This window comes from Aotus nancymaae, unplaced genomic scaffold (assembly GCF_030222135.1).
Source record: "Aotus nancymaae isolate 86718 unplaced genomic scaffold, 86718_ANA_hifiasm-v0.15.2.pri h1tg000016l, whole genome shotgun sequence".
Classification (NCBI taxonomy): domain Eukaryota; kingdom Metazoa; phylum Chordata; class Mammalia; order Primates; family Aotidae; genus Aotus; species Aotus nancymaae.
Genome location: NW_026988428.1, coordinates 57,497,615 through 57,523,250, shown reverse-complemented (window position 1 = coordinate 57,523,250; position 25,636 = coordinate 57,497,615). Strand labels below are relative to the sequence as shown.

The 25,636-nt window shown below is 44.3% G+C and overlaps 1 protein-coding gene across 1 annotated transcript; it reads left to right on the top strand.

Moving 5' to 3' along the window:
- The first annotated feature begins 8,635 nt into the window (after positions 1-8,635).
- On the top strand, positions 8,636-13,608 carry BHLHE41 (basic helix-loop-helix family member e41). The gene is made up of 5 exons (XM_021666853.2): positions 8,636-8,997; positions 9,132-9,195; positions 9,530-9,637; positions 9,969-10,080; positions 10,555-13,608. Exons 1-5 carry the CDS (start codon positions 8,936-8,938, stop codon positions 11,646-11,648), a joined length of 1,440 nt encoding a protein of 479 aa, XP_021522528.2. The 5' UTR covers positions 8,636-8,935; the 3' UTR covers positions 11,649-13,608.
- The last annotated feature ends 12,028 nt before the right edge of the window (positions 13,609-25,636 follow it).

The following is a 25,636-nucleotide window of genomic DNA, read 5'->3' as shown; positions in this document are numbered from 1 at the left end:
GGATGGGGGGAGTGAGGGAGATGAAGGGGTTAAGAATGACCACTGTATTCTTTGATTAAAGGTCAGGCAGTCTTGCTAAATTTGCCATCCAGTCCCCGCACCTGAAAGGGATGTGGACAACAAGCTGACCAAATTCACAAGCCCTGTCAGGTCCCTTTCCAGGTTGAACTGCTGACGTCAAAGAACTGAGGGAGTCAAGTATATGATGATGAGGAAGTTTTCCTTTGCAGGATGTGAAAATCTAGGTGTTGGAGGTCCTGAGTCATTATAATGAGTTATCTTCTTGTATGAAACCATTCCAGCCTTCTCTGGAGCAATGGAAATTAGCTAAGTCTAACCCTATCCAAATCTCCTACTAAAAGAAACCTGCTAGGGCAATGACCAAGCAACGGGGGTCAGGGTGAGGGCCGAGGGGCTGGGGGTGATAAAGAGCTTCCTAACGGAGACTACAGAGGGTGTAGAACACAAAGGAGTAGACCAAGTTACAATCCAGAGCAAAGTTAGCTTCTAACTCCAAAGAGAGAAAGTTCAAATGCTAAGCCATGAGAAGAGAAGATCACACTTGTCAAGGGAGGTGGCAGAATCCCACGGGAGGGTGGAGAGCAGAACAGGAGCACATACAGTGAAGTTGTATATGCTTGGAAGGGGTGGGTGTTGAATAGGCATCCCTACCATCAGGGAACTAGGGCAAATTGAGGAGATATGTGGATATAATGAAGATCTAGATGGCTCAGAGAAGCAGGGAAGACAGCCTTTTTTTTTTTTTTTTTTTTTTTTTTTTTTGCCAGTGGTCTTTATAGGACAAGCCTTACCAATAGACCAAGGACACTGACTACATTTTCTGGAATAATTTCTAAAGTGATTTCTAGAGAACTAGAGCTGTTTAAGTGTATCTCAAATATACCAAAAAGGAGGATTTTTTGGAACATAAAATGGCTCTAGGATAACTAATCCACTTTCTTAGTGATCTTTTCTCTTAGAGAAATTTAATCCATAAAATTGTAAACTCATTGAAGACAAGATCCACTATTGAATCCCTAAAACCCATCACAGTGCACAGCTTATACAAGCACAGTAACTACTCATTCAATGGATGAGGATTGGATAGTAGATCCCAAGATGCTAGACAGGGGGCAGCTTTATTCAGTGGGCTAACCACACCCTTATCCATGTGTCTGTCCGTAGGGAAATACATGCAGAATTCCAATTCAAACATCAGAAATTCCAACTTAACTAGAATGGGGTTAAGAATTTCCCCTCCCACCATCTTCCTCATCTCTCAACAACTTCTCTAAACACCAACCCTCTGGCAGTGGCTCCCATGACCTGAAGTAGAGCTTCACCAAGGGAGGTGAAATGCTTGGATAGGAGATCCTCTCACGGGCTGAAGGGAGAAGGTAACTAACTGGTAAAACTCAAGACTTGGGCCGGGTACAGTGGCTCACACCTATAATCCCAGCACTTTGGGAGGCTGAGGTGGGCATATCATGAGGTCAAGAGATCGAGACCATTCTGGCCAACATAGTGAAACCTCATCTCTACTAAAAATACAAAAATTAGCCAGGCATGGTACTTTGTGCCTATAGTCCCAGTTACTTGGGAGGCTGAGACAGGAGAATCACTTGAACCCAGGAGGTGGAGGTTGCAGTGAGCCAAGATCATGCCACTACACTCCAGCTTGCTGACAAAGCGAGACCCCCATCTCAAAAGAAAAAAAAGCAACAACAAAACTCGACTCCCGCCAGTGACAACACCCAGGAGCACACCTAGGTCCCTACCGCCTGGCTCTGCCGTTACTACTGACAACATACAAGTTACCTAAGGTCTCTGAGCCTGAATTTGTTCATCTGTAAAGTAGACTTAATGGTGCCTAGTTCAAAGAATTGAGAGAACTGACATTGTTTATAAGACACACCTGTCTTAATACCTGTCCATAGTAAACTGCTCCAAAGATACATTCTCTTCCAGCATTCAGGTCCCAATCCCAGCCTTAGAAATAAGACCCTCTGCTCTCATTGCACCACACTCACTCACCTCTTCTTTCCTTCCTCATCTATTCCAGAACCCAACTGGATAGTGTAGCCCTCCCACAATCTTCTGACCCTAAAAGCAATTGTATCCTACATAAATGTGGTTAGAAATGAATGGAGTGCAAAATCCTAGCTGCATTCAAGGAACTGTCAGAGAGTGCCTTTCTCCTGGAAGTTGCTCTCTTCAAGCCAATTGCCAGAGGCAGAAGGCACAGCTGCAGGAACAGGACAACCAGAGGACAGGTCTGCTACATAAAAAGACAATCATTTCCAAGAAAACATGCAGCTTCAATTTGCATTCCACAGGAAAAAGAGCAAACAAACTCTTATCAAATTTCCTTCCTAAGCAGATTTCTACAATTATTAGAACTTAAAAATACAGATATTAAGGACCATGCGCTTAAGGAGTTAGTTAAGTTTGTGCAATTGCAGACAGGAAGATTGACATTTTTCTGAAATTGGAATTAAATACCCTAATATAATAAAATGATGCTGTCAACTCATATGGCATAATAGAGGGTAACAGATTCACTGATGAAAAAAGAGGACATGAACAAACCATTTTCTTTAGTCACATCACTGCAGAGATGGCTAGTGCTAACCCAGTATCTAGTCTCCACTTCCCCTTTACTAAAAGAACCCCTATGTTGCTGTGGAGCCTCAGCTAGAAAACTACATTTCTAACCCCTTGCAGTGGGATTGGACAAGGAGATGGGTGGAGCCTGTAAGAGAAGCTCCTTAAAGGGGCCTTGCTCAGCTCAGCAGGCAGGCACCCTTTCACCCTTCCCTGCACGAGTTCCTGCAGCCATCTTATGACCATGAGGCAATCTTGTGGACGGACACTGACAGAGAGTGGAAAAGCAGAAGTCTGTGACACTGATGGCACTTTTACCACTTCACGTTACCCCTGGACTGTTTACCTTCAGACTTCATTTATGTGACCAAAAAAGAACTTCCTAATTTTTTTAAGTTGCTGTTATTGTGGCTGAAATACAGATCTTAACTGATATACATAGCCTAGATTTAATCAGTTTCCTTACTAATGGTGATTATAAGTTAATACCAGAACCATATTACTTTTTGGGTAATTTTATATATGATGTATTGCTTTAGCTATTAAATAAAAATTTTTATAGCAATAGTTCTGATTGTAAGTCTAGATTAAACCCTCCCTAGCTAGTTTGTTCTTGTTGTTGCTTTTATAAAGTAGGAATATCTTTCTAAAGCTGGAAGAAGTATCTATTACTGATAGCTCTCGGCACCAGGTGGACGCCATCTGACAATTGATTTAAGGACCCTATGAAGCTGATAGTGGGTGGGTGAGAGAAGTGACTATTTAGTGCATCTTATTTCTATTTGAATGTGCTTCACATTGTATAAACATCTTTCTCTTTGAGGATTTTTCCAAGAATTTTCATCAGCAGTAACAAGGAAAACACAAACATTAAAAGGCCCCTCTTCCTGCAGACTTCCACCATCCAACTAGTCCAGGGGAATCCAGAGAAATGGTAGAGAACACTTTGTGAAAATCCTTACGGGGTTGTCATCTTTTCCTCATGCTACTTTTCCAGTCTCATTATGAATCCATCTCAATCAGTATGAGAAGCACATGGGCAGCAGAAAGGACCAGGCAGATACTTAGGGGCAGAAGGGCCAGGGAATCCTCCTATTGCCCTCTTTGGGCTTGGCTCTCTCCTAGTTGTCTTTTGTATGTTAAGCAGGAATGTTGAGCACACATGAAATTCAGAACAGCCTGCATTAATGGTTTTGATCGTCACATAAATATGAATATACAAATGATTACAGCAGGAATAAAATTTATTTCCAGTACTCAATATTATCTGCTCCTTGAAGCTATGCAAAGACTAATAAGTGCATAAACTTCTTGAGCAGTGTTACATAAATATAAAACATGATTCATAGGTATCTTTACAGCCACAGACACATTAATTGATAGTCTACAGAAAGACTTAAGTTTCTTTACAAATTACAAGGGGACACGTACTGTTTCTGCTCATTTGCTGAGTATGCAACTGGAAAACCCAGTCTTCTATTCTGGGATTTGAAGTCTGGTACCTTCAGCAAATAACATCATCAATATTTTAAAGTCATACTGGCTTTGGTTAGTAGCAGTGGAATTGTCGTCCCTCCTTAAATCCTTCTCTGAGGCACCCTTTTTGCTGTGGTGCGCCTGACAACATTAACCCTTCTCCCTTGAGCACAGGTGTGCACCAAGAGCAGAAATTCCTAGGGAAGCTTTTGTAAGCCCAGATCCCACTCGCTATCCCCACTATCCCTGCCAGGCCTTCATTTTAGCATCAACCCAGAACTTTTTTAGATTTTTATAGACTCTGCTTAACTTTGATGTAGAATGTCTGGAGATTCTTGTCCACCTTCTAAAACAGACGTGATCAAGAAAGGCTTCTGCCCTTCAGAGGGGTCATTTTCACAGCATCACAGGCAGGAGACTCCACACCCTGAGGCAGATCTTGGGTCTTTAAGACCATCAGAAATGCAGTTAGTTTGGATCAGACCTGGGTTCCTAAAACTCTGGAGTCAGTTCCCCAGAAGGGCAGTACGGCTTGCAGAACCCTACAGAGGCAGAAAACCTCTATTCCCCATGAAATCTTTAATCTTCTCAGGCGAGTTCTGTTTCTGTTGGAAATCCAAGACTTTGCAAACAGGATAAGACCTTCTAACGTCACAGGGTGAATATAATGAGTGCAGGACTTAGGATAGTTAGGCAGCGGGGAGAACTGGGCTAAGTATTTCCTTTCATTAGTGTCTATATAGGTAGTGATTTCCTTAACTAAAGAAAAGCAATGGAAGCAGCTTCCCCCTCACCTATTAAAAGGAGGAAGATGGGTATCTTTAATTGAAAGCAAAGCATCACAAAATTCTTTAATTATAAGCTCAAAGGGGCTTTGAGCTCATCTTGTATCTTCTTGGCTTTCAGCAGGATGGCATTAAGCTTTCCTAAAAAGATAAGACGCAACCTATTTTTAAACATATCCAAAGAGGACATTCCAGTTTCTGTTCCTTTGTTAGACAGGGGACTTTTTTTCCCTTTCTAACCTCACCACAGGTGAACTTTTCCTATTACTAACCTGAAGTCTTCACATTTGAGTTTGGCTTAGTTTGCTCAGCAGAGCTGGTGAACAGCTGGTTACCATCAGCCCTTTCTAAACTGTACCTCCATCTGTCCATCTGTATAAAATTATAACAATTAATTAAGATATTTGGATTTAAATCAATAAATTTGAAGCTAGATGCCAACTGAATGACTCACTGACATGGCAAAAGATTGGCTCCCTTCTTTTTGCCATAGCTTTTCTTATTTCTGCCATTAGCTCTAACGTTAACAATTCTCCCTTTTCCATCTCTCTTGCAAAACTCCCACACACAAGTTCACTCACACACACACACACACACACACAAATGTGCACACTTATACTGGTAAATAGAAAAACATCCCTGAAGCAGCTAGTTAACACTTACACCTTACCCCTCACTATTCATATTGAGTGGTAAGAGTTCAGGGTCCAGACTCTGGAACCCACTGTCTGGGCTTAAATCCTGGCTCTGGAACCTTGGAAACATTTTGTAGTCTCACTGTGTACGCATTTTCTCATCTGTAGAATGGAAACTATAATAGTATCTATCTTATAGGGTTGTGGAAATGATTAATGAGTTAATACATAAAAAGCTCTTTGAATCCAGTCTGGTACTCTCATCCTAAATGCTATAGAGTTGTTAGCTATTGTTATAACCTTCTTGCAGCAAAGGGATATTCAGAGGCATCAAACTATGCCCAGTATTCCAGATGCCAAGAGTTTGAAAAAGAACAGGAGTGAGATTCAAGTTTAAGGGAACTGTGCAACCAAGAAGAGTCACCAAAGTGAAAGATAAAAGAATAAAAAGGGCAAAAATCAAACAGGAGATTGACAAAACGACAGAGAAAGGACAAAAGCTGGTATTTAACAGGGAAAAGGTAGACAGAGGAGAACATAAAGGAAAGGAAGATAAAGAAGAAATGGGAAAGAGAAACATGAGTAAAAAGGTGAGTATGTAAAGGAAAGACAGAAAAGAAGAGAAAAACAGGACCAAGAACAACAAAGGAGATCAAAAACTGGAAAAGACCCCATTTGCAGTTTGAGTAGGTATCACGGGAAAAGGGGAGTGGAAGAGAAAACAAAACTATTGGCTATGGAAGCAGGGAAGCTTGGGGCAGAAGGGATGGGGGAGAGAGGAGGCTCAGAGTGGTAAGAGAATAGGCTGCATTTGTTATTTGCAGCTTTTTGTCTCTTTAAATTATGGGGCTCTGCAAGCTCACTTAAGGCACCCTTTAGCCTCAAGGCTCCTGACCCTGTTCCTCCTATTCCAACTTGCTTTTAATCCCTACCCCAGACTTAGCCCGTAAGGTTTGCTCTGGTCAGATGTCTGCCTTGTGCTTTTGGCCCGACAAGGTCAGAATGCAGTGATCCAGTCTTTATTTCATTTTCCCTAACCAGTCATCATTTTCAAGTGAAATTTAGCTCTGGAGCAAATATTTACATCCCCTTTCTACTCCAAACATTCAGAAATCTAGAAGGGGAACTGATGTTTTAATTTTTAAATTATTCATCTAACGGCATTCCCATTTTTGGACAATTAAGAGGTAACGACGATACAATACGACAGGAATAGGTCGATTTTAGGACTCCGACATACCCTCCCTATTAAAGGGACTTAATTACCTAACCTTTTGGAAATAGGAGAGAGGTTGGACCGAGGTTTAAAATAAAGCCAGCATTTAAAAAATACTTTTTAAATTAAGAATCATCGTGATTAAATTGCATCGTGATTAAAATACGTCCCCCTATTTGAGGAAGTCGAGAGACCTTAAAAGGCCAATTAACAGAAGAACTGAACGGACCGCGAGCGTCTCCTCACGCAGGGGTGATCCTGGGCCGCCGCCGCCGCCGCCGGAGTCACGAAGCCAGACGCAGTGCGCGTCTCCGCCCAGGACTCCCGAGACTGCAGCAGCGCGAGCGGCCGCCGCGGCCCGGACTGCTCCTGGAGTCTGGGAGGAGACGCGACTCCCGCAGACACGTGACCTCCTCCCAGCCGCCGCTTCCCGCGACCCAGATCCGTCCCCGGAACCCGTGCCCGGCGGGGCGGGCCGGGGGACACGTAGCGGGCGCCCCAGTCCTTGCTGCGCCCCGGTGCGTGTACGTTCGGCGTTCTTCTCCCCTCGGTTCACTTATCACTGGCAATAATTAATCCTTCGGAGATCACCCCCAGGAGAATGTAAATATCCCTCTTGGTGAAAAAAAAAAAAAAACCTTGGTTTCATCTCTATGCATTTATGTATATCCAGAGGAATAGATATCCCCTCCATCCCACCCCTGGGAGTCTCTCAGGACATGCTTTCCCCTGGGCTGGCAGGGCGGCGTGGGCAGTGCGCATCCCCGGGCACCTCCCGATAACTCTCACTAGCAGTGAGTCATGCTCCCGGGGTGGCTCTGGGGAAAGGTAACCCGGCTCTTGCCGGCCTGTGCTTCCCGGCGCCGAGCGCAGCGGCTGCCGGGCGAGCGCGCGCGCGCGCACGGGTTCCCCGAGCAGTGATGTGGCAGCAGCGGCAGGTCGGATCACGTTGCTGGCCCTGTGCTGGTACCCGTTTGAGACAGGATTAAGGAGGGAGGCTTTGGAGGTGCCAGCGGTAGTAAACGTGGGCTCTGCACACTCCGGGCGTCTCTTATCGCGCGGGGGGGGCGGGGGGATGGGGAAAGCACGTAGCGTCACCGGAGGCTCGGAACGCGGCGGAGTTGAGCGGGTGGGTGATAAATGTTGCATTGCTTTTCTGCGGTAGCCCCTCTCGTGCCACCCTCATTGTCCCTCCCCAGCCCCCACTCGACCCCGGCTAGCTCCCTGCCGCCACTTTCCTCCAGGAGCACACGCGGCCCCAAACGTCGTCATCTGCTGCTGTGATTAGTGGCACCGCAATTCCGGCTGCTGCGGGGAAGTTTAGGTGGCCCGGGGACGCCGTGTCACCGAAAGACACTTGGATTGCGACATTCTGACCCAGTGACAACGTTTTCATGTATCTTAAATCCTTCAAGGAGCGGATTGCGAGTTGCTCCTTCTCCGGGGCAACCTCCACCCAGCGCCCAGGAGTCCCCTCAGGCCACTGATCAGTGAACAAACAAGTCTCCAAAATTTCCTTTGGAACTGAAGTTTACCCACGGCGAATTCTCTTTCTCTTTCCTTTCTGTGGTCCAAACCAACAGCACAATCGGTGGAAAAGCAAAAAGCCACGTTCACATTCCTGCACCGTAATAACGGACGAACCCAGGGAGTCGCATTCCCGAGCCAAGGAAGCTCAGGCTGCCCCGCACCCCTGCACCCCGACTCCCCCCTCCCCCTGCTGACTGCACCGCCTTTGGGAAGATGAATAGCTTGGCCGAAGTTGTTTTTCCTTTCCGGTGGCCCTGACCAGGTGTCCCCGCCCCCTCCTGCCGTTCGCCTCCTTTCGCCGCCTTCTCCCGACGCCCCCTCCCGGCCCGGCCCCTCCTCCCCCGCCCCCCTCCGGGCTGGACCGCGGATGGTACGTTCCGCACGTGAGCTGGGTGCTGGTCTGGCCGGCGACGCGCGTGCCCTGTGGCCAAACACTGCCTGGAGTGAGAGCAAACTACCAGCGCAGTGGGGCCGGCCCGAGTGTGCGTGTGTGTGCGTGTGTGTGTGCGAGCGCGGTGGAAGGGGGGGGACCAACTGCTTCACACTTTCAACACTGCACTGAAGAGGGAGAGCGAGAGAAAGAGACTGGAGACGCAAAGATCCCCCCAAGATCTCCCAAGCCTACCGTCCCACAGATTATTGAACAGAGCCCCAAAAATCGAAACAGAGGAAACGAACAACAGTTGAACATGGACGAAGGAATTCCTCATTTGCAAGAGAGACAGTTACTGGAACACAGAGATTTTATAGGGTAAGGTGCACGCACCCTTGCAAATATCTGTCTAGGCTTTGGTTTGATTTTTTTCTTCTCCAGAAAGTGGTATGGAGCTTGCGAGGACAGAGCCCCTCCCTGAATGGTGCCTGATGCTGATTTCTGTTTTGCAGACTGGACTATTCCTCTTTGTATATGTGTAAACCCAAAAGGAGCATGAAACGAGACGACACCAAGGTAAGTGTAAGTTCCCGATGTTCCTCATAACCTGCATGGATAGTTAATTAGGGCCATTGATTTCACAGTGAAGCTCTGCCCGCAAATATAATTCAGCCCCTGGGCTTCCACAACTGTGAATTTTAAGTGACTTGCTGGGTACCCTCAGGGGGATATTAAACATCATACCTGAATATAAATTGCATTGCAGAACAGTCCAGAGGAAAGAGGTTTCTTGCGTGTAGTTTGTCACACAGTATGTTTTATGGGGGGGGGGGGGGCAGATGAGGGTAATATCCAATAAGTGAATGTTTCGCTTATTGTTTTCTCTCTTCCACGACTCTCATATATTAAGGATACCTACAAATTACCGCACAGATTAATAGAAAAGAAAAGAAGAGACCGAATTAATGAATGCATTGCTCAGCTGAAAGATTTACTGCCTGAACATCTGAAATTGACAGTAAGATGCACATTTTCATTTTTTGCTGCTCTCCAAGGGCGTGTTAATAGCCTGGTGCGACTCCCAGAAAATATGAGAATAAATGTAAATATAAGTTCCTAACTTACAACTTGTGCTATACTGTACAGAGTTTCCCGCAAACTCAGAGTAGGTGCTCCCAGCTGAAGGCAAGAAATCATTTATAACCTGTCTTGTGGAAAGCTCAAGAAGTATAAGAATAGTACTTCTTTCAAAGAGTTTACTTAAATTGCTGTGCTGAATGGACAGCCATTCAAGCCAAATGTGTGTTTTTAAGTAACCAAGTGCCCCTTTCTTTTTGGCATCACTGCAGACTCTGGGGCATCTGGAGAAAGCCGTAGTCTTGGAATTAACTTTGAAACACTTAAAAGCTTTAACTGCCTTAACCGAGCAGCAGCATCAGAAGATAATTGCTTTACAGAATGGTAAGTTAGTTCAGGGAGGCCAACCTACCCCAATGAAGCGGGGTAGCCTACAGGGGAGCAGTGTCAGGACTCCCTCACCCGTACCCCACCTCCTTCCGTGGGCCCAAGGGTTCTCTCTCATTTGTTAAATTGCGTATACTTTCCCTTCATTGGAAAGATCCCATTTCCCGAAGCATCCTGGAAGCTTTCAGTGGAACTCGGAGGAATCAGGTTTTTATTTAAAGTGGCGCTTGCACCCTCTCCACTTTGGTTTTCAACTGGGAGGAGAGCGCCCCCTCCCCGCTCCGCACCTCCGCCACCCTCCCCTTCTCTCGGCAACCGGTGGATTATATCACTTGAATACTGGGGAAAAACCGAGATCACTTTAGTCGATGCAGGGCCCACGTGATAAGCAGATGTTTTAACGTGGGTATGTTTCTTCTTGCCTCCACTCCTCCGTCCCCCACTCCCACCCCCACCCCATCTTCATCCTAGGGGAGCGATCTCTGAAATCGCCCATTCAGTCCGACTTGGATGCGTTCCACTCGGGATTTCAAACATGCGCCAAAGAAGTCTTGCAATACCTCTCCCGGTTTGAGAGCTGGACACCCAGGGAGCCGCGGTGTGTCCAGCTGATCAACCATTTGCACGCTGTGGCCACCCAGTTCTTGCCCACCCCTCAGCTGTTGACTCAACAGGTCCCTCTGAGCAAAGGCACCGGCGCTCCCTCGGCTGCCGGGTCCGCAGCCGCCCCCTGCCTGGAGCGCGCGGGGCAGAAGCTGGAGCCCCTCGCCCATTGCGTGCCGGTCATCCAGCGGACTCAGCCTAGCGCCGAGCTCGCCGCCGAGAACGACACGGACACCGACAGCGGCTACGGAGGCGAAGCTGAGGCCCGGCCGGACCGCGAGAAGGGCAAAGGCGCGGGTGCGAGCCGCGTCACCATCAAGCAGGAGCCTCCCGGGGAGGACTCGCCGGCGCCCAAGAGGATGAAGCTGGATTCCCGTGGCGGCGGCGGCGGCCCGGGGGGCGGCGCGGCGGCGGCGGCAGCCGCGCTCCTGGGGCCCGACCCTGCCGCCGCGGCCGCGCTGCTGAGACCCGACGCCGCCCTGCTCAGCTCGCTGGTGGCGTTCGGCGGAGGCGGGGGCGCGCCCTTCCCGCAGCCCGCAGCCGCCGCGGCCCCCTTCTGCCTGCCCTTCTACTTCCTCTCGCCTTCTGCAGCCGCTGCCTACGTGCAGCCCTTCCTGGACAAGAGCGGCCTGGAGAAGTATCTGTACCCGGCGGCGGCCGCCGCCCCGTTCCCGCTGCTGTACCCCGGCATCCCCGCCCCGGCCGCGGCCGCCGCCGCCGCCGCTGCTGCCGCCGCCGCCGCCGCCTTCCCCTGCCTGTCCTCGGTGTTGTCGCCCCCTCCGGAGAAGGCGGGCGCCGCCGCCGCGACCCTCCTGCCGCACGAGGTGGCGCCCCCTGGGGCACCGCACCCCCCGCACCCGCACGGCCGCACCCACCTGCCCTTCGCCGGCCCCCGCGAGCCGGGGAACCCGGAGAGCTCTGCTCAGGAAGATCCCTCGCAGCCAGGAAAGGAAGCCCCCTGAATCCTTGCGTCCCAAAGGACGGAGGTTCAAACGGAGTGAGAAGTTAAAACACCCTTAACGTCTTTAAGGGAGGAAGTGTAATAGATGCACGACAGGCATAAACAAGAACAAAACAGGTGTTTTGTGTACATTTGGAGTTCCTGTTTTGCTCATTCCTCACCACCCCACCCTCCACACACTAACATCCTTTTCTTCCCCCCACCAGCTGTAAAAGATCCTTTACAAAGGACATTGTTTTTTGTTTTTTGGTTTTTTAAAATAATCCCCCAAATAAGTTTTGCCCCCCTTTAGGCCATGTTCCATTATCTCTTAAAATTGGAACCGAATTCGAGAGGGAGTTAAGAAGAGTGTTATGTGGGTAAGCTAGGTGAACCGCGTTAGGTGGAAGATGTTAACACCGTTGATGTCTTTGACTGCAGTTGACGTGGAACAGCAGGTAGTTATATAGAGCTACTTCTCAAAGCTGCCCTGCCTGTTTTAGGAGGCTTTCTACAAACAGGTTGAGGATCTTTTAGAATTAAATTTACTCTTAACCATTTTATAATATTCAGCTTTCTGAAAGGCATATATTTTTCAAAGAAGTGAGGATGCAGTTGCTCACGTTGCAACCTATTCTGAAGTGGTTTAAATGGTATCTCTTAATAACTTGCATTGTTAAAGAAACACGGAGCTGGGCCATCGTCAGAACTAAGTCAGGGAAGGAGATGGATGAGGAAGGCCAGAATCATTCCTAGTACATTTGCTAACACTTTATTGAGAAATTGACTATGAATCAATGGACTCACCTTAATTTCTTCTTAGTCCATATATAGATATCTATCTATACAGATTTCTGTCCATAGATAGGTACCTATACATATGTATCTCAAGTGCATCTATTCCCACTCTCATTAATCATGTTCCTAAATTTTTATAATCTTACTGTAAAAAGTGCACTGAACTTAAAAAAAAAAAGTCCAAGCTGATATAGCCTATATTCTGTTAAATGACAAAAGTGAATGAAAGCATTTAACTTGTCAGTTTTGATTGGAGATGCTGTAAAGATGTGGAATGAAGTCCTGTGAGGCCTTCCTATCTCCAAGTCTATGTATTTTCTGGAGACCAAACCAGATACCAGATAATCACAAAGAAAGCTTTTTTAATAAGGCTTAAACCAAGACCTTGTCTAGATATTTTTAGTTTGTTGCCAAGGTAGCACTGTGAGAAATCTCACTTGAATGTTATGTAAGGGGTGAGACACAACAGTCTGACTATGAGTGAGGAAAATATCTGGGTCTTTTCGTCAGTTTGGTGCATTTGCTGCTGCTGTTGCTACTGTTTGCCTCAAACGCTGTGTTTAAACAACGTTAAACTCTTAGCCTACAAGGTGGCTCTTATGTACATAGTTGTTAATACATCCAATTAATGATGTCTGACATGCTATTTTTGTAGGGAGAAAATATGTGCTAATGATATTTTGAGTTAAAATATCTTTTGGGGAGGATTTGCTGAAAAGTTGCACTTTTGTTACAATGCTTATGCTTGGTACAAGCTTATGCTGTCTTAAATTATTTTAAAAAAAATAAATACTGTCTGCAAGAAACCAGCTGGTTTAGAAAAGTTTAGTATGTGAAGAAGATAAACTAGAAATTATCTTTATATTCTAGTATTTTCAGCACTCCATAAGTTCTATTACCTAAATATTGCCACACTATTTTGTGATTTAAAAATTCTTACTAAGGAATAAAAACTTTAATATACAATATGATATTGTCTAATAATTAAAAAAGACATAATGGATGCTCAATTAGTTTTAAGATATCTATGACTATAGGGATACAAATCACTAAGTTCTCAGATATACAGTTTTTTTGTCATTGGCTTGATATCACACATTTCCAATCTCTTGCAAGCCTCCAGGTTCTGGCTGTACCTGCTTGTTCCCAATGTATCTTAATGAAAAGTGCAAAAGAAAAACCTACCAATTAACTTGTGTGGTTTGTTTATGTTAGACCCAATTTTCTATTGTTTTTATGATTGACAGGTTTTTCACTTTTCATCTATGACATCAGATAGCCTCTCTTGTATGGTCAGGTGTTTCTCTTTCACTGGGTCTTGTATAAATAGATGATCACATAGGGGTGCTTAATTTGAAAGTATTTTGGCTTCTTAATTTTTATAAAATAATTCTGTCATGGGACTTAATCATGGAATTCCAGGATAAGAATTTCTAGACTTTTCTCAAATTTCCATTCAGATCTGTGATTTGATACAAACTGAGTGAAGGATTGTCAGCTTTTAGTTTCAGGAATGTTCTTCACAAACCCCTTGATTTTTGAAGAATGTTTAAATGAGAGATTGTATAAGACGTAGAAAAAGTGCTCCCTCTGCTGACTTTGTGGCAACTGAACTGCCAGTCATACAGTGGAGCCAGAAGGAACTACAGCTCATCCAGTTCCCTGCATTTCGTGATAGGAAAAAAAAAAAAAAAAAGAAGCCCAGAGATATTAAGTATCTTCCCAAGGTCACAGAGCTACCTAGAGTCAGCAGTAGCACTAGCGGCCAGCTCTATTGTATCCCTCAGTCAGTGAACTACTTCCCATTACAGTATCTTGGACCTAGTAAGCTGAACTTGATTGAGTAGCCTTCAGGAAGCTTCATAACAAGCCACAGAAAAAAGGAAATTGAAATTAACACTAGAAAATTATGTAAGATTTTTGATCATTGTTAATTTATTGAACTTTAGAAAAATAGTCTATCTGAATCAGAATAATGGGAAAACAGAATTTCAAATATTTTGAGCTAGATTTTAATGCCACTACTGTAGTAATATTAGTTTCATGACCAAAAAAGGATTAAAACTAAATCAGAGGATAATACAATGTTTTTAGCATGTGTATAATTTTAGTATAATGAGATAAAAAAAACTTTAGAGTTGAGCCAGATTATATAGGTCAGTTGTTTAGTCCAAGTGCCCATATGGTAACATGATAAGATAAAGTTAGAACAGAAAAGCAAAAATAATATTGTCTATATTGCATCTGAAAATCTGAAAAATGTTATTTTGGTCATTGATTTAATGAATTAAAAGGCTGAAGTCATAATTCACTAAGGAGGCTTCTATACTTGTAGTGGTGAAATTTCAGCTAAAATGATTTTCCAGCTTCAGGCAAATATGAATCTTGAGTCAATAATGCTTTTATAATATTATATTCATAAAAATTTAATTTTACATACATATATTTTACATTATCTTTATAAAGATTAATTTTATATACACATATTTCTTAGCAAACTTTATACAGAATTGAAAAAATGGCCCTTCCTCCTACCCCAAAGAGCTAACTTTAAGCACGTTTTCAAGGCACTTAGAAACAACACTGTAATAGCTATGTAAAACTTGAGTTTTAGTTCCTATCATTGTGAAACTATTTTTCATTTAGTTCCTTGTTTCTGGCCATCCAGGCCATGACTTTGGTTATTGCCCATCACCTGAGACTTGTTCAAAAGTTATGTAAAAGGAGGCTCAACCTGCTCCTTTCTATGTCATGGGTCAATTCTTAACCTTTCCATGGAAAGTGACTGCCAGCAGAGCCTCTGGGGAGACATGGCTGGGCAAACACACGAAGGACTTTTACATTAGCTAGAAATGAACAGAGCTCTCATGATTGACTTAAGACTATTATACTGCCAAAAGCTGGCTGTACTGTTGTGATCACGGTATTTTACTTCAGGTAGCAACCTGATATTTTCATTAAACAAAAATTCTTAACATACTGGACCCTCAGCTCAATATATTTAGAACCACCCAGTGTTCTCACTGTTATTTTAAACAACTTCAAGGTGGATTTACAGTGCATGCTAAAGTCCCGTGCAAGTTTCTGCTAAAGTCCCATGCAAGTTTCAGTTTCTCATAGAAAAATTTAAGGGATTGACATGGGAAATTATCACATATTTTCTTTGATTAAGATGGGATTTATACTAGAAAACATGTACAGCATGTACTTTAAAAATATGCTATTCTAGGAGTCGTACATTTGCCTTAAAATTGGGTTTCTTATGGTCATTCAGAGATTTCATATTGAAAACTCCAAGCAAATATAAAACCACCTTTTTAAAAGTTGGTATTTTAAAATTCTAAATTCCGTGATGCCTAGTTTGACATGAGGAACAAACGGTCAATGGTTTAGAAAACTAAAGCTTCTATGTTCAAAAGCCAATGCTGTTTTTCTTTTTTGAATTTTATTTTAGTGGAAAGCATACTAAAATGTATTACACATATCCTCTAAAATGTCTTAGAGATGTTTTACCCTGGACATACCAACCCTTTCTCAATAATTCAGGGCAATCATTGTAAACATCATTTTTGCACTATGCATGACATCTGGGAGTAATTGCACCTGCACCAAATTCTTTTTGAGTTCCACCTGCTTTTTATAGGGTTTTCAGTCTCTTTACGCACAGCTAGCCTGTCAGCTGTCACTTCTTGAAGCCTCAGAGTGCTTCCTCCAACTCTTATCTAATTTGCTACCTCTGACTTACTGTGGGCTGGGGAACCATTTAAACACAACCACACCCATTTGAAATGTGCTAAAATTAGAGTAAATAGGCTCTAACAGAAGACCTGATGGGTTGTTCTACAAGTAAGTTGTGTGAATTTGTAGAATCTGTGAACTTTTCTTCCCCAAAGCTTTTTTGTTTCCTTTAAGTTCCAGATTCTCAGCGATGCTCTTCATCAGATTACTTACGCAAAAGCCTTCAAATACTTTATATATTTCTCCATCATTTTATTACATAAAAATAAAAGCAACTTGCTAATGGTTTTAGTCCACAACTAACCACCAAATAAACAAATTTGCAAATCAGGAGTAAGTTAATTGATTGGATAAACACTTCTCTCCAGTTGCTAAGAATAGGGGATCCAGGGCCACTAGTGAAACTGATTCAGCATTTTGATTTAAGGATGACTCTGGCTCCTGCTTCTTGTATGTCACCTCCTCTGCCTCTGGGTTTTGGACCTCTTGGGTGGCTGGCAGAATGCAAAAGTATTCTGGGAAACTGGCAGGATGGGTGTGTAGGCCCGGATGCTGCCTCTGAATTTAGACACACCTATGGTGAGGGGTTTCAGATTCTCAATGATTGCAGCACATGCCTTTTCTTCTTGAAGTTACAGATTCAGTAAGTGGTGTGACGATTCAGATATTTGTTTTGCTCGCTGTATGTGAAGTGCTATGCCAAGTGCTAGAGAATCAAAGATTAACCTCTGAAGATCTCAGAGTCTAGTGGGGGTGATAGACCTATACTAAAACAAATTACATTGCAACACAGTAAGTGCTATCCAGGGATGGATACAATACTGTGGTGGGGGTGGGAGCTACTAATTGCATCTGAGGAGGCTTAGGTGAGAAGTAACTGGGTTTTACAGAAGGAACAGCACAATGAGTGAATGAGGCCATCTCCAAAGAGAAGGCTCTGGCAGACCCTGGTTCTGGGTTAAGCTGCACTACAGTTTATTTATTTATGTTTTTATAGTAAAACTCTCTTTATTTAGAGATGACATTATCAGATACATAAATCACAGGGAATCGATCTACCAAAAAAAAACCTACTAGAACAAATACATAAATTTAGAAAAGTTACAGAAGAAAACGTCAGTAAACAAATATACTTTGTATTTTTATACACTAGCAATGAACAACTGGAAATTAAATTTTAAAAAGTGTCATTTACAATAAGCTGCAGTACAGTTTAATTGACTATATTTGACTTGAGGTCTGAGCAAGATTTCCTAACTTGCCAGTCTCTTTAGAACTTGACTGCTGTGCTGACTCTCACCAACATCGCCTCCTGAAGATCTGAACCATGGGCTGAAACAAGGGAGTCATGATATTTCCTGCTGCAAAGTGAGATATGATAGCATTCAGAGGATGATTATATCTTATGTGGTAGGGGAAAAAGACAGCAAGACAGCAGTACCTCATAAGCAGCTCTGTGTCTCACCTCCTCCAAAAGAAACTAATGGTGACTTCTTTCCCTATGAGTAAGGGAGGGGGAGAGAGAGAGATAGGAGAAACAGAGAGGAGAGAGAGAGAGAGAGAGATAGGAGAGACAGAGAGAGGAGAGACAGAGGAGAGAGAGAGAGAGATGGGGGGGAGAGAGAGAGAGAGAGAGAGAGAGAGAGAGAGAGAGAGAGAGAGAGAGAGAGAGAAAGAAACAGTCCTAGAGGGGAAACATGGCATCCTAAGGCCTGATTTTCAAAAACCTTTGGGAGGAAGCTGAGGCAAAGAACTAGTCCAAGGTCATATAGCTCAGTAACAGAACCAGGACTTTTTGTTCTGAGTCTAGTGCTCTTTATACTTTTATACCATAGTTTTAGTAATGGGGAGGGATAGGCTGAGGTTTTCTCATGGAATGAGTTGAGCTAGTCCATGTGTGATCCTAAGAGGCACAGTATACTTGTTGGTGGAGGAGAAAAGACGATCACCCTAATAACCTTGCTAAATCATGGCATAGAGCATGCAATAATTTTGAGAGAGACGAAAGTCTAGGGAAGTAATTTTCAAATTCTCCTGCAATTAACCATACGATTCCACCATCCACTCACTTTGGAGACATCCAGAAATGTGTCTTTCCTAGTTTGGAAGTCTCCACGTTATCTGGTGGGCGTTCTGCCCCTCTGTACCTGTGTGGTCCCAGTTGCGCTCTAGAGGTTCTCTGTAACAGAAGGGATCCAGGACCAAAATAACCAATAAAGCTGGTCAGAGAGAACCTCTAGAATCCAGCAAGCTGGAGAGAGGGCCGTGTGCTTCAGTTTTTATATAGAGTATTTTTAGGGCACTGTGAACTTTAGCTAAGGTTTCAATTTTGGAGCCTTTTCCATATGGGTGTGCACAGAGAATATTATGTGCTGCACAACAGAGATATTGAGTATCTGCCAGATAGTTTAATACATGTTGCTTCCATATGCGGCCTCGCAGCTTCCTCACTGTGATTCGAAAAGTAGCTGTAACAGGGGGACTGCAGTCTGGACCCAACTCTTGGCGACCTGTAACTTAGAGCAACCAGAAAAAAAAACAGAAAAACCTTATGATGTCATAACATGACACAGGATTCTAAGGTACCTTAAGCAGGACTTAGTTTTCAAATATATATTATCTTGAACAAGACTCATCTATCTGCATAGCCATATCATGGTTGTGTAAACCGCGTATGACCCAAGAGGCACCTGACTGCAAGCACCCCGGAAGGCCTCTGTAGACCCAAGTGGCTGCGATAATGGATCGATTTCTAAGCTGTGCTTGTAAGATCCTCATTTTAAAGCTAGTAAACCAACCCTTGCTCCTTCAATCACCGTTGGAGCGCTGCTGGGGGGTTGGGGGGAAGAAAAGAGGGGGAAATCATGTCATCAGCCTTGAGCTCTTCAAGGAGCTCTAGGATTGGAGAGAGAGAAGCATTCTTAGGTTGCCTAGCGATAAAGCTGCAGATGATATCATTCTCCCCTAGGCCGGCCTCCCCGCCCGGTTTTCCTTCCTCCCTTCCCAGCTCCAGTCTCCCACGCCTGGGTTCAAAGTACAGCCGCGCGGGGTGAGGGAACCGGAGCCGGACGCGGCGCTGTCACGTGCCCCCGCATGTGTCTGGGCGCACGCTGAGTGGCACGTGAGAGGGGGCGAGGCCTGCTCGCCGTCCTCCGCGCGTGCGCGCTGCCCCTCCGCACCCGCAGTTCTCCAGACGCCGGCCGCGGGGCCCTGGTGGGCGGTGGGGTGCGGGACCACGGGGACCCTAGGGCTGAGGGCGGAGCCGAGGCTGCCGGGCTCGGGCGCGCTCTCCCGACAGCTGCGCCACACCCTTCCCGGCTGCGTCTCCGCGGGCCAGCCCTGGGTAGTCATCTCTCCCGAATTAAAGCTGGCTCTGACTCAGGACTCCTCGAACCATTCTGACACAGCAGTTTCCGAGAGGCCCTCCTGGGCGCGGGTTACGCGAAGGTCGACAGCCGCCTCAGAAGGGCCTTGGGGCGGGAACTCCGGTCTAGGACGGGCCGCGGCCGGGCGGGACCCCAGCGGGACCCCAGCGGGTCTAGGTCCTGGGCCAGGACTTGGCGGGGAAAACCCCGGGCGGTGGGTGGGGGTGGGGAGAAAGTGCTAGAGCAGAGTTACGGGCAAACGAGGTGTCGCAGTACCGGCTGGCGGAGGCATTGCATCTTTTCATTGGGCTCACATGGAGTTTTGCAAATTGAATTCCCACTAATTAAGCACTAGGCAGTTTGTTTAATTGTGATGAAATACACTGGGACTTTCCGTTCAAAGTATACAAGTAAAAGAAGTGATTTTATGGCACTAATGGATTTTGCATGGTGCAGTAAAGTGAAGGAAACTAATGTAACCAGGGGCCCGGAGATGGATTTACTTATTTACAAACCCCTTTTGGGCAAAATGATCATCTAACACTTTCACTCTTGGAAGCGACCACGTTGATTTTGTAACACTTTCTGAAACATGCATGTTTATAAACAGTCTAAAATGAATAATTACTTTGGAGGAATTTGGAGTTCATAGTGCCTTTTAGATAACATACTCAAGGGGGTTGCAAAAGGAGGGAAGTACCACTACCCTCCGCAAACAGGGCTTTGGTCATGTGATGGAAAAAGATCTCAGGCGTTGCCAGTAATATCTGGACAGGTCAGGTGCCAGTATTTGCTAAGACATCACTGAATGGTTGTAATCTCTCCAGTCTAAATGGCACAGTGAGTGCCACCCTGGAGACAGAATGCTGGAAGCTAACAGACATTAACAAAGCACAAGGCATCCTTTGTTTGTTGTTTGCCCGTTAATGATATGTATGCATAATGTCTATAGGTTGAGTTTCAGTTGCAGTTCCTCCTTCCCGCCGCCTCCCACCACGTTAGACTGCACGAGACAGTTTAGTTATTAATATTCTGAAAGGTTGAAAAAGCGAAGATAAACTTCAGACATTCACTCAAATATATATTGAGCTTCTCCTATGTGCCTGGCGTTGGAAATACAGCAGCGTCCATACAGACAAGTTCATCAACCCCCATGATGTTCACGACTCCTAGCAAAGTCTCAAAGCTTCCCAGGCATTTGCCAACACAAATATAATTTATGGCAATTAGTCATCCCCTCCCTCAGCACGAAATTTTTTCGACTGACCCTTAGGAAGAATGTCAGGTGAAAGGACTGGATCTCCAATCCTATCAATTCCTACTCACCGTCTCCTCTTTCTTCTCTCCTTTCCTCACTCCTTTTATACTAGGTTTCCTGCTGGTCTGCCAGCAGGACAGGGTTCATTCTTTACCAGAATATTTGCATTTTTTTCTTCTGCCTACAACACTGGGTCCCCAGATATCTAGAAACTCAATTTCAACACCTCCTCTCCCCCTTATGTCTCTTTTCAAATTCCATTCTTCAGAAAGGCCTTCCCGGAGCAGCCCATAGGCAATATATAGAATACTTCCCCTCCACCAACATCATTATTTTACTCTTTTGTTTTTCTCCATAGGAGGTACCACCTTTGACAGAATGTGTACAACAATGTATTGTGTGTGTATACACACTCATGTAATCTGTTTATTGCCTGTCTACTTCAGTAGGATAAGCAGGGACTTAGTTTTGTTCGTTGGTTTGTCCAATGCAAGAATGGTGCCTGGCAGTAAGTAAATAAATATGGACTTTTAAAAATAAATATGTATTGATTCTCAATAAATATTTTCTGGATGAATGAATGAACATTTCTAGCAACTACTTCAGTTTGATCGCCTCCAAAGATAACAGCGCACAGCTTCTCAAAGCGTCATGTGTGTTATGAATCCATTTCCTCCACTCTTACTGAACACCTGCTATGTTCCAGGTACTGTGTGATTCAAAGAATAAACTACATAGAGAAGTCAGTAAATGGTAAGGAGGCAAAGGCCGTGAACAACTTATACCCGCAAATGGGAAAAGATTCAGCCTGATTTGGAAGCTTATTGGAAACAGTGATGAAGCATTAATGGAATTCCCTTAACAATAGAGTTAATTAAATTTCACCTTAGTCCAAATGATTACAAGTTACTATGTCTAAAAAATTGCTCATCTAGTGGAGTTCCTTCTGTCAAATTGAAAATTAAAGATTTTGATCATTTGATCCCTTTAGCCAGCAAGAATAGCTGTGATAGCCCTGTAGAGGAAAAAGTGAGTTTCTTGTTTCTCACCTCTCAGATGGCCTCAACCCCTGCATGGAAACAGATCCTCTGACTGTGACCCATGATGGAATGCACAACGCATATGACTAAGGCTTGAGTCTCAGCTGCCTCAGCTCTAGGCAGGTGTGGTAACCTTTGTTACCACAGTCTCAGCTGCCTCAGTCTTGACAGTCTCAGCTGCCTCAGCTCTAGGCTCTGCCAGGTGTGGTAACCTTTGTTCCTTAATCAATAAGCTTCTTCAACTCAAGGCTTAGTATTTATTTGTGTAATCTCAGCACCTAGCACAATGCATGGCACACGCTAAGTACTCAATAAATGACTATCAAAATCCAAACCTTCCTTTCCATTCCCACAGTGACTGTTCTAGTTCAAACCCTTATCAACTCTCACCTGGACTGTTGCAAGAGCCTACTTAATGGCCTTTGTCCAATCTTCCTTTCCCCAAGCATTGACCACACAGCCAGCACAATTAACTTTCTTCTCCCCCACCCCCCAGATGAAGTCGTGGTCTGTTGCCCAGAGCTGAAGTGCAATAGCATGATCTCACAACCTCCACCTCCCGGGTTCAAGCAATTCTCCTGCCTCAGGCTCCCAAGTAGCTGGGATTACAGGCACATGCCACCGCACTCGGCTAATTTTTGTATTTTTAGGAGAGATGAGGTTTCACCATGTTGGCCAGGCTGGTCTTGAACTCCTGACCTCGTAATCCATCCACCTCGAACTCCCAAAGTGCTGTGATTACAGGCATGAGCCATTGTGCCCAGCCAATTAACTTTCTAAACACAGAACGCATACTGAAGCAGTCAGGGACTCCCTTCATGCAGTCATGAAGACTCTATGAAGGTTTATGAGCCACTGTGCCCAGCCAATTAACTTTCTAAACACAGAACGCATACTGAAGCAGTCAGGGACTCCCTTCATGCAGTCATGAAGACTCTATGAAGGCTTAAACCTTCCCTTCTGGTTTCACTCTCTTCCATTTCCTCCCTTGTCCTGTTTCCCCCAACGGAAAGATGGGCATCTAATGGCCTAGTTGCACTGAACTACTGCAAGTTCCCTGAATATGCTTTGCACTCTCAAATGTTTGTCTTTAGGTAGATTAACTTACATTTGGATACCTCCTACTCATCCTTCAAAACTAAGCTCAAATTGCACCTCCTCTGTGAAAACTTCCATAACTATTTTAGTCAAAACTTAACCTCACCCACTTCTTTGCTCTTAGCCCTTTTAAATCTCCATTTTGATGTTTAACATCGTATCCTACAAACGTGCATGTGCAAGAAGTGATGCATATTCTTGTTTTCTCTCATTAAGTCTGACTTCACGCCACCTGCCCAAGGGCTGTTGGAAAATGATTAGAGAGTCATTGTGGACTCTCCTGCCCACCTCCCCTCCCCAAACCCTCTTTAGAATTTTCACAAGGACCTGGGATTTCAGGAACCAGGGAAAGGACCCCTTCATTCTCAGACTGTCCTAGATAATTGTCAGTGTCAGAGCCTGCTGCTTGGTATCCTTACCATCTCTTCCACTTTCTGGGTAGGAGTCTTTGCTTATGCTGGAAGCTCCAGGCCTTAGGGGCGTTGTGTCCCTATTCCCCTCCTGGGCTTTGCCACGCCCAAGGAGCTGCACACCTGTGCCCCACTGTTTATTGCTTCTGTCTCTACTCCTTCCCCCAAACATAATCTCCAGCTTTATTTAGATAGGGCTGCAGAGGCTGCAGAGACCAGGCAGCTAACCCGAATGAATGGTGTTGGCAGAGAAAATGGTAGGGACCAGAGTAAACTGGAGGTTGTGCCTCCTTTAAAAGGGACAGACATTACTCAGCTCCAAGCAATTGTAGCCGGGTGAAAATGTGGGCCCACTATTGTGAGATCATCTGATTTTTCCAGGAAAAGCTGAAATCTAGATTTTATGCAAATCTACTTTTAAAATGTTGTCAACTATTTTTGAAAACTTCAAAACACTATTCATTACAAATGAAACCTATCTGTAAAAGTATTATTCAATCTGGAGAAGGCTGCTTTGAGACTCTGCTTTAAAAAAAGAAAAAAATAAAGGGCCTGGCAGGAGGTTTTCTTCAAAACTCCCCTGATGTAACTAGCCCCAGAGCCATTCTTGAAAATGAGTGAGGGAGAAAATGCAAGGAGAACAAACACAGAGTAATGTCTCAATAAATTACCCTGTCACACTGAGACTCTTCACATTGTATTGTAATTAATCGTGTATGTCTCCAGCACCTGGATGCCCTAACACTCCTGTCAGGCAGATTGGCACTACCTCCAGCCTTTGCTTGGCCTGCACTGCTGTCTGTCAGACTGTTTACTTGTTCCTAGCTCCTTCTCAAATTTCCTTTATGACCCTCCCAGATCTCTCTCTCCCACTTACATCAAGACCTTGGCTTATTTCCAGACTCCTCTCTCTCAGGAAAACCCCTATTTCACCAAGAAAATTCTGCCAATGGTCATGCTGTCCCCAACTTTCAACCTTCCTTACTTTTCTCCTCCCATGTCCTCGCTTCCCTTCCAGCTGCAGAAGAAACGTCACCCTTCTCCTGCTCAAAGCCAGCGCTTCCATTTGTGCCATTGGTGATGCATTCAAACTACCTGTTAAAACATCCCTATCTGCTGCATGTAGCAAGTCTGGACCTCTGTTATGATAGCTCTGTTGTTCATTTGTCATTGCATTCCTGGAGTCTAGTACACTGCCTGGGACAGAGGAGAGGATCAATAAACATTTATTACATCAATACTTTTTTAGAAAATCTAGAGGCTGGACCTGTCCTTAAACTTTCTAGAGACACGAGACAACTGTTGAAACCTGAGTTTTCATACGTTATTGATCTAGAAAGGGTAGTTTCCCTGACTCTGTGTGTGGGCTAAATTTGGAGGAGATAATCCAGGAGGGAATGTAACTGGCAGGCCAGGGAGTTTCTCCTGGGTCAGGTTGGTGCTATCCAGCTGTGAGTTTGCTGTATGAAACCTACTATCTGTCTTCTCTGGTTACTGTTACTGAGGCTGGCCTTCTGGTACTTGCTGAGGGGATCAAGGGGGAGCCTCCATGACCAAGGTGTCATATTGCTCTCTGTACTTTTCGGTTATTCCCCCATTAAGACACCACTACTCCATTAGAAGATTGGGGAAAAGACAGATAAGCGCCAAGCCCTCTTACTCCTTCTATGTTTTCTCTTCTTTTTTCTTCTAACTTAATTTTTTTTTTTTATGTTTTGATGGTATTTTAACATCCATATAAATCATCTGATTATTTTTATCTTTAAGCCTACTGTCACATAGGATTAAAGTATCTCATATCCTATTTTATATCTTACCTTTTTACCCTGTTGGCTTTCAACCTTTACTTAGAATATCTGTTTTAAATTATTTCATAACTGACCTCATTTTTAACTTTGACCTTAGTGCTTTTAACCTTCTGATTTTCTTTTTAAATTTATCTTCCTGCTCCAAGCTTTATTCCATTGATCTTATAGCTCATCTTATACTTCTGTTTTATTAGGGCTTTTTAAAATAATTTTCTTTGTTTAAAATTTGCCTTACTATTTGTTTAAAATTTTGTTATTCTTATTTCTTAATTTACAGCTTTTACTTGGTTTAAAGTATTCTAGCATCATTTAGCATCACATTCTAATCTTTTATTTTTTCTTCCTTCCTTTTTTTTTTTTTTTTTACCCTTTTTTCTTATTTATGAGTCTGTCAATCAAACTAGCTCAAATAATGACTTGTAAGAAGCCCATTGGATTAGGAAACCTTCTTTGTCCTTGCCCTTCTTTCTGCCAGCCACCACTATAACTACATTT

Excerpts from the sequence above, each read along its gene's own strand:
- BHLHE41 (XM_021666853.2), top strand. The coding sequence starts at position 8,936 with ATGGACGAAGGAATTCCTCATTTGCAAGAGAGACAGTTACTGGAACAC. Across the intron at positions 8,998-9,131 it reads GAACACAGAGATTTTATAGG|ACTGGACTATTCCTCTTTGT; the intron begins GTAAGGTGCACG and ends TCTGTTTTGCAG. Across the intron at positions 9,638-9,968 it reads CTGAACATCTGAAATTGACA|ACTCTGGGGCATCTGGAGAA; the intron begins GTAAGATGCACA and ends GCATCACTGCAG.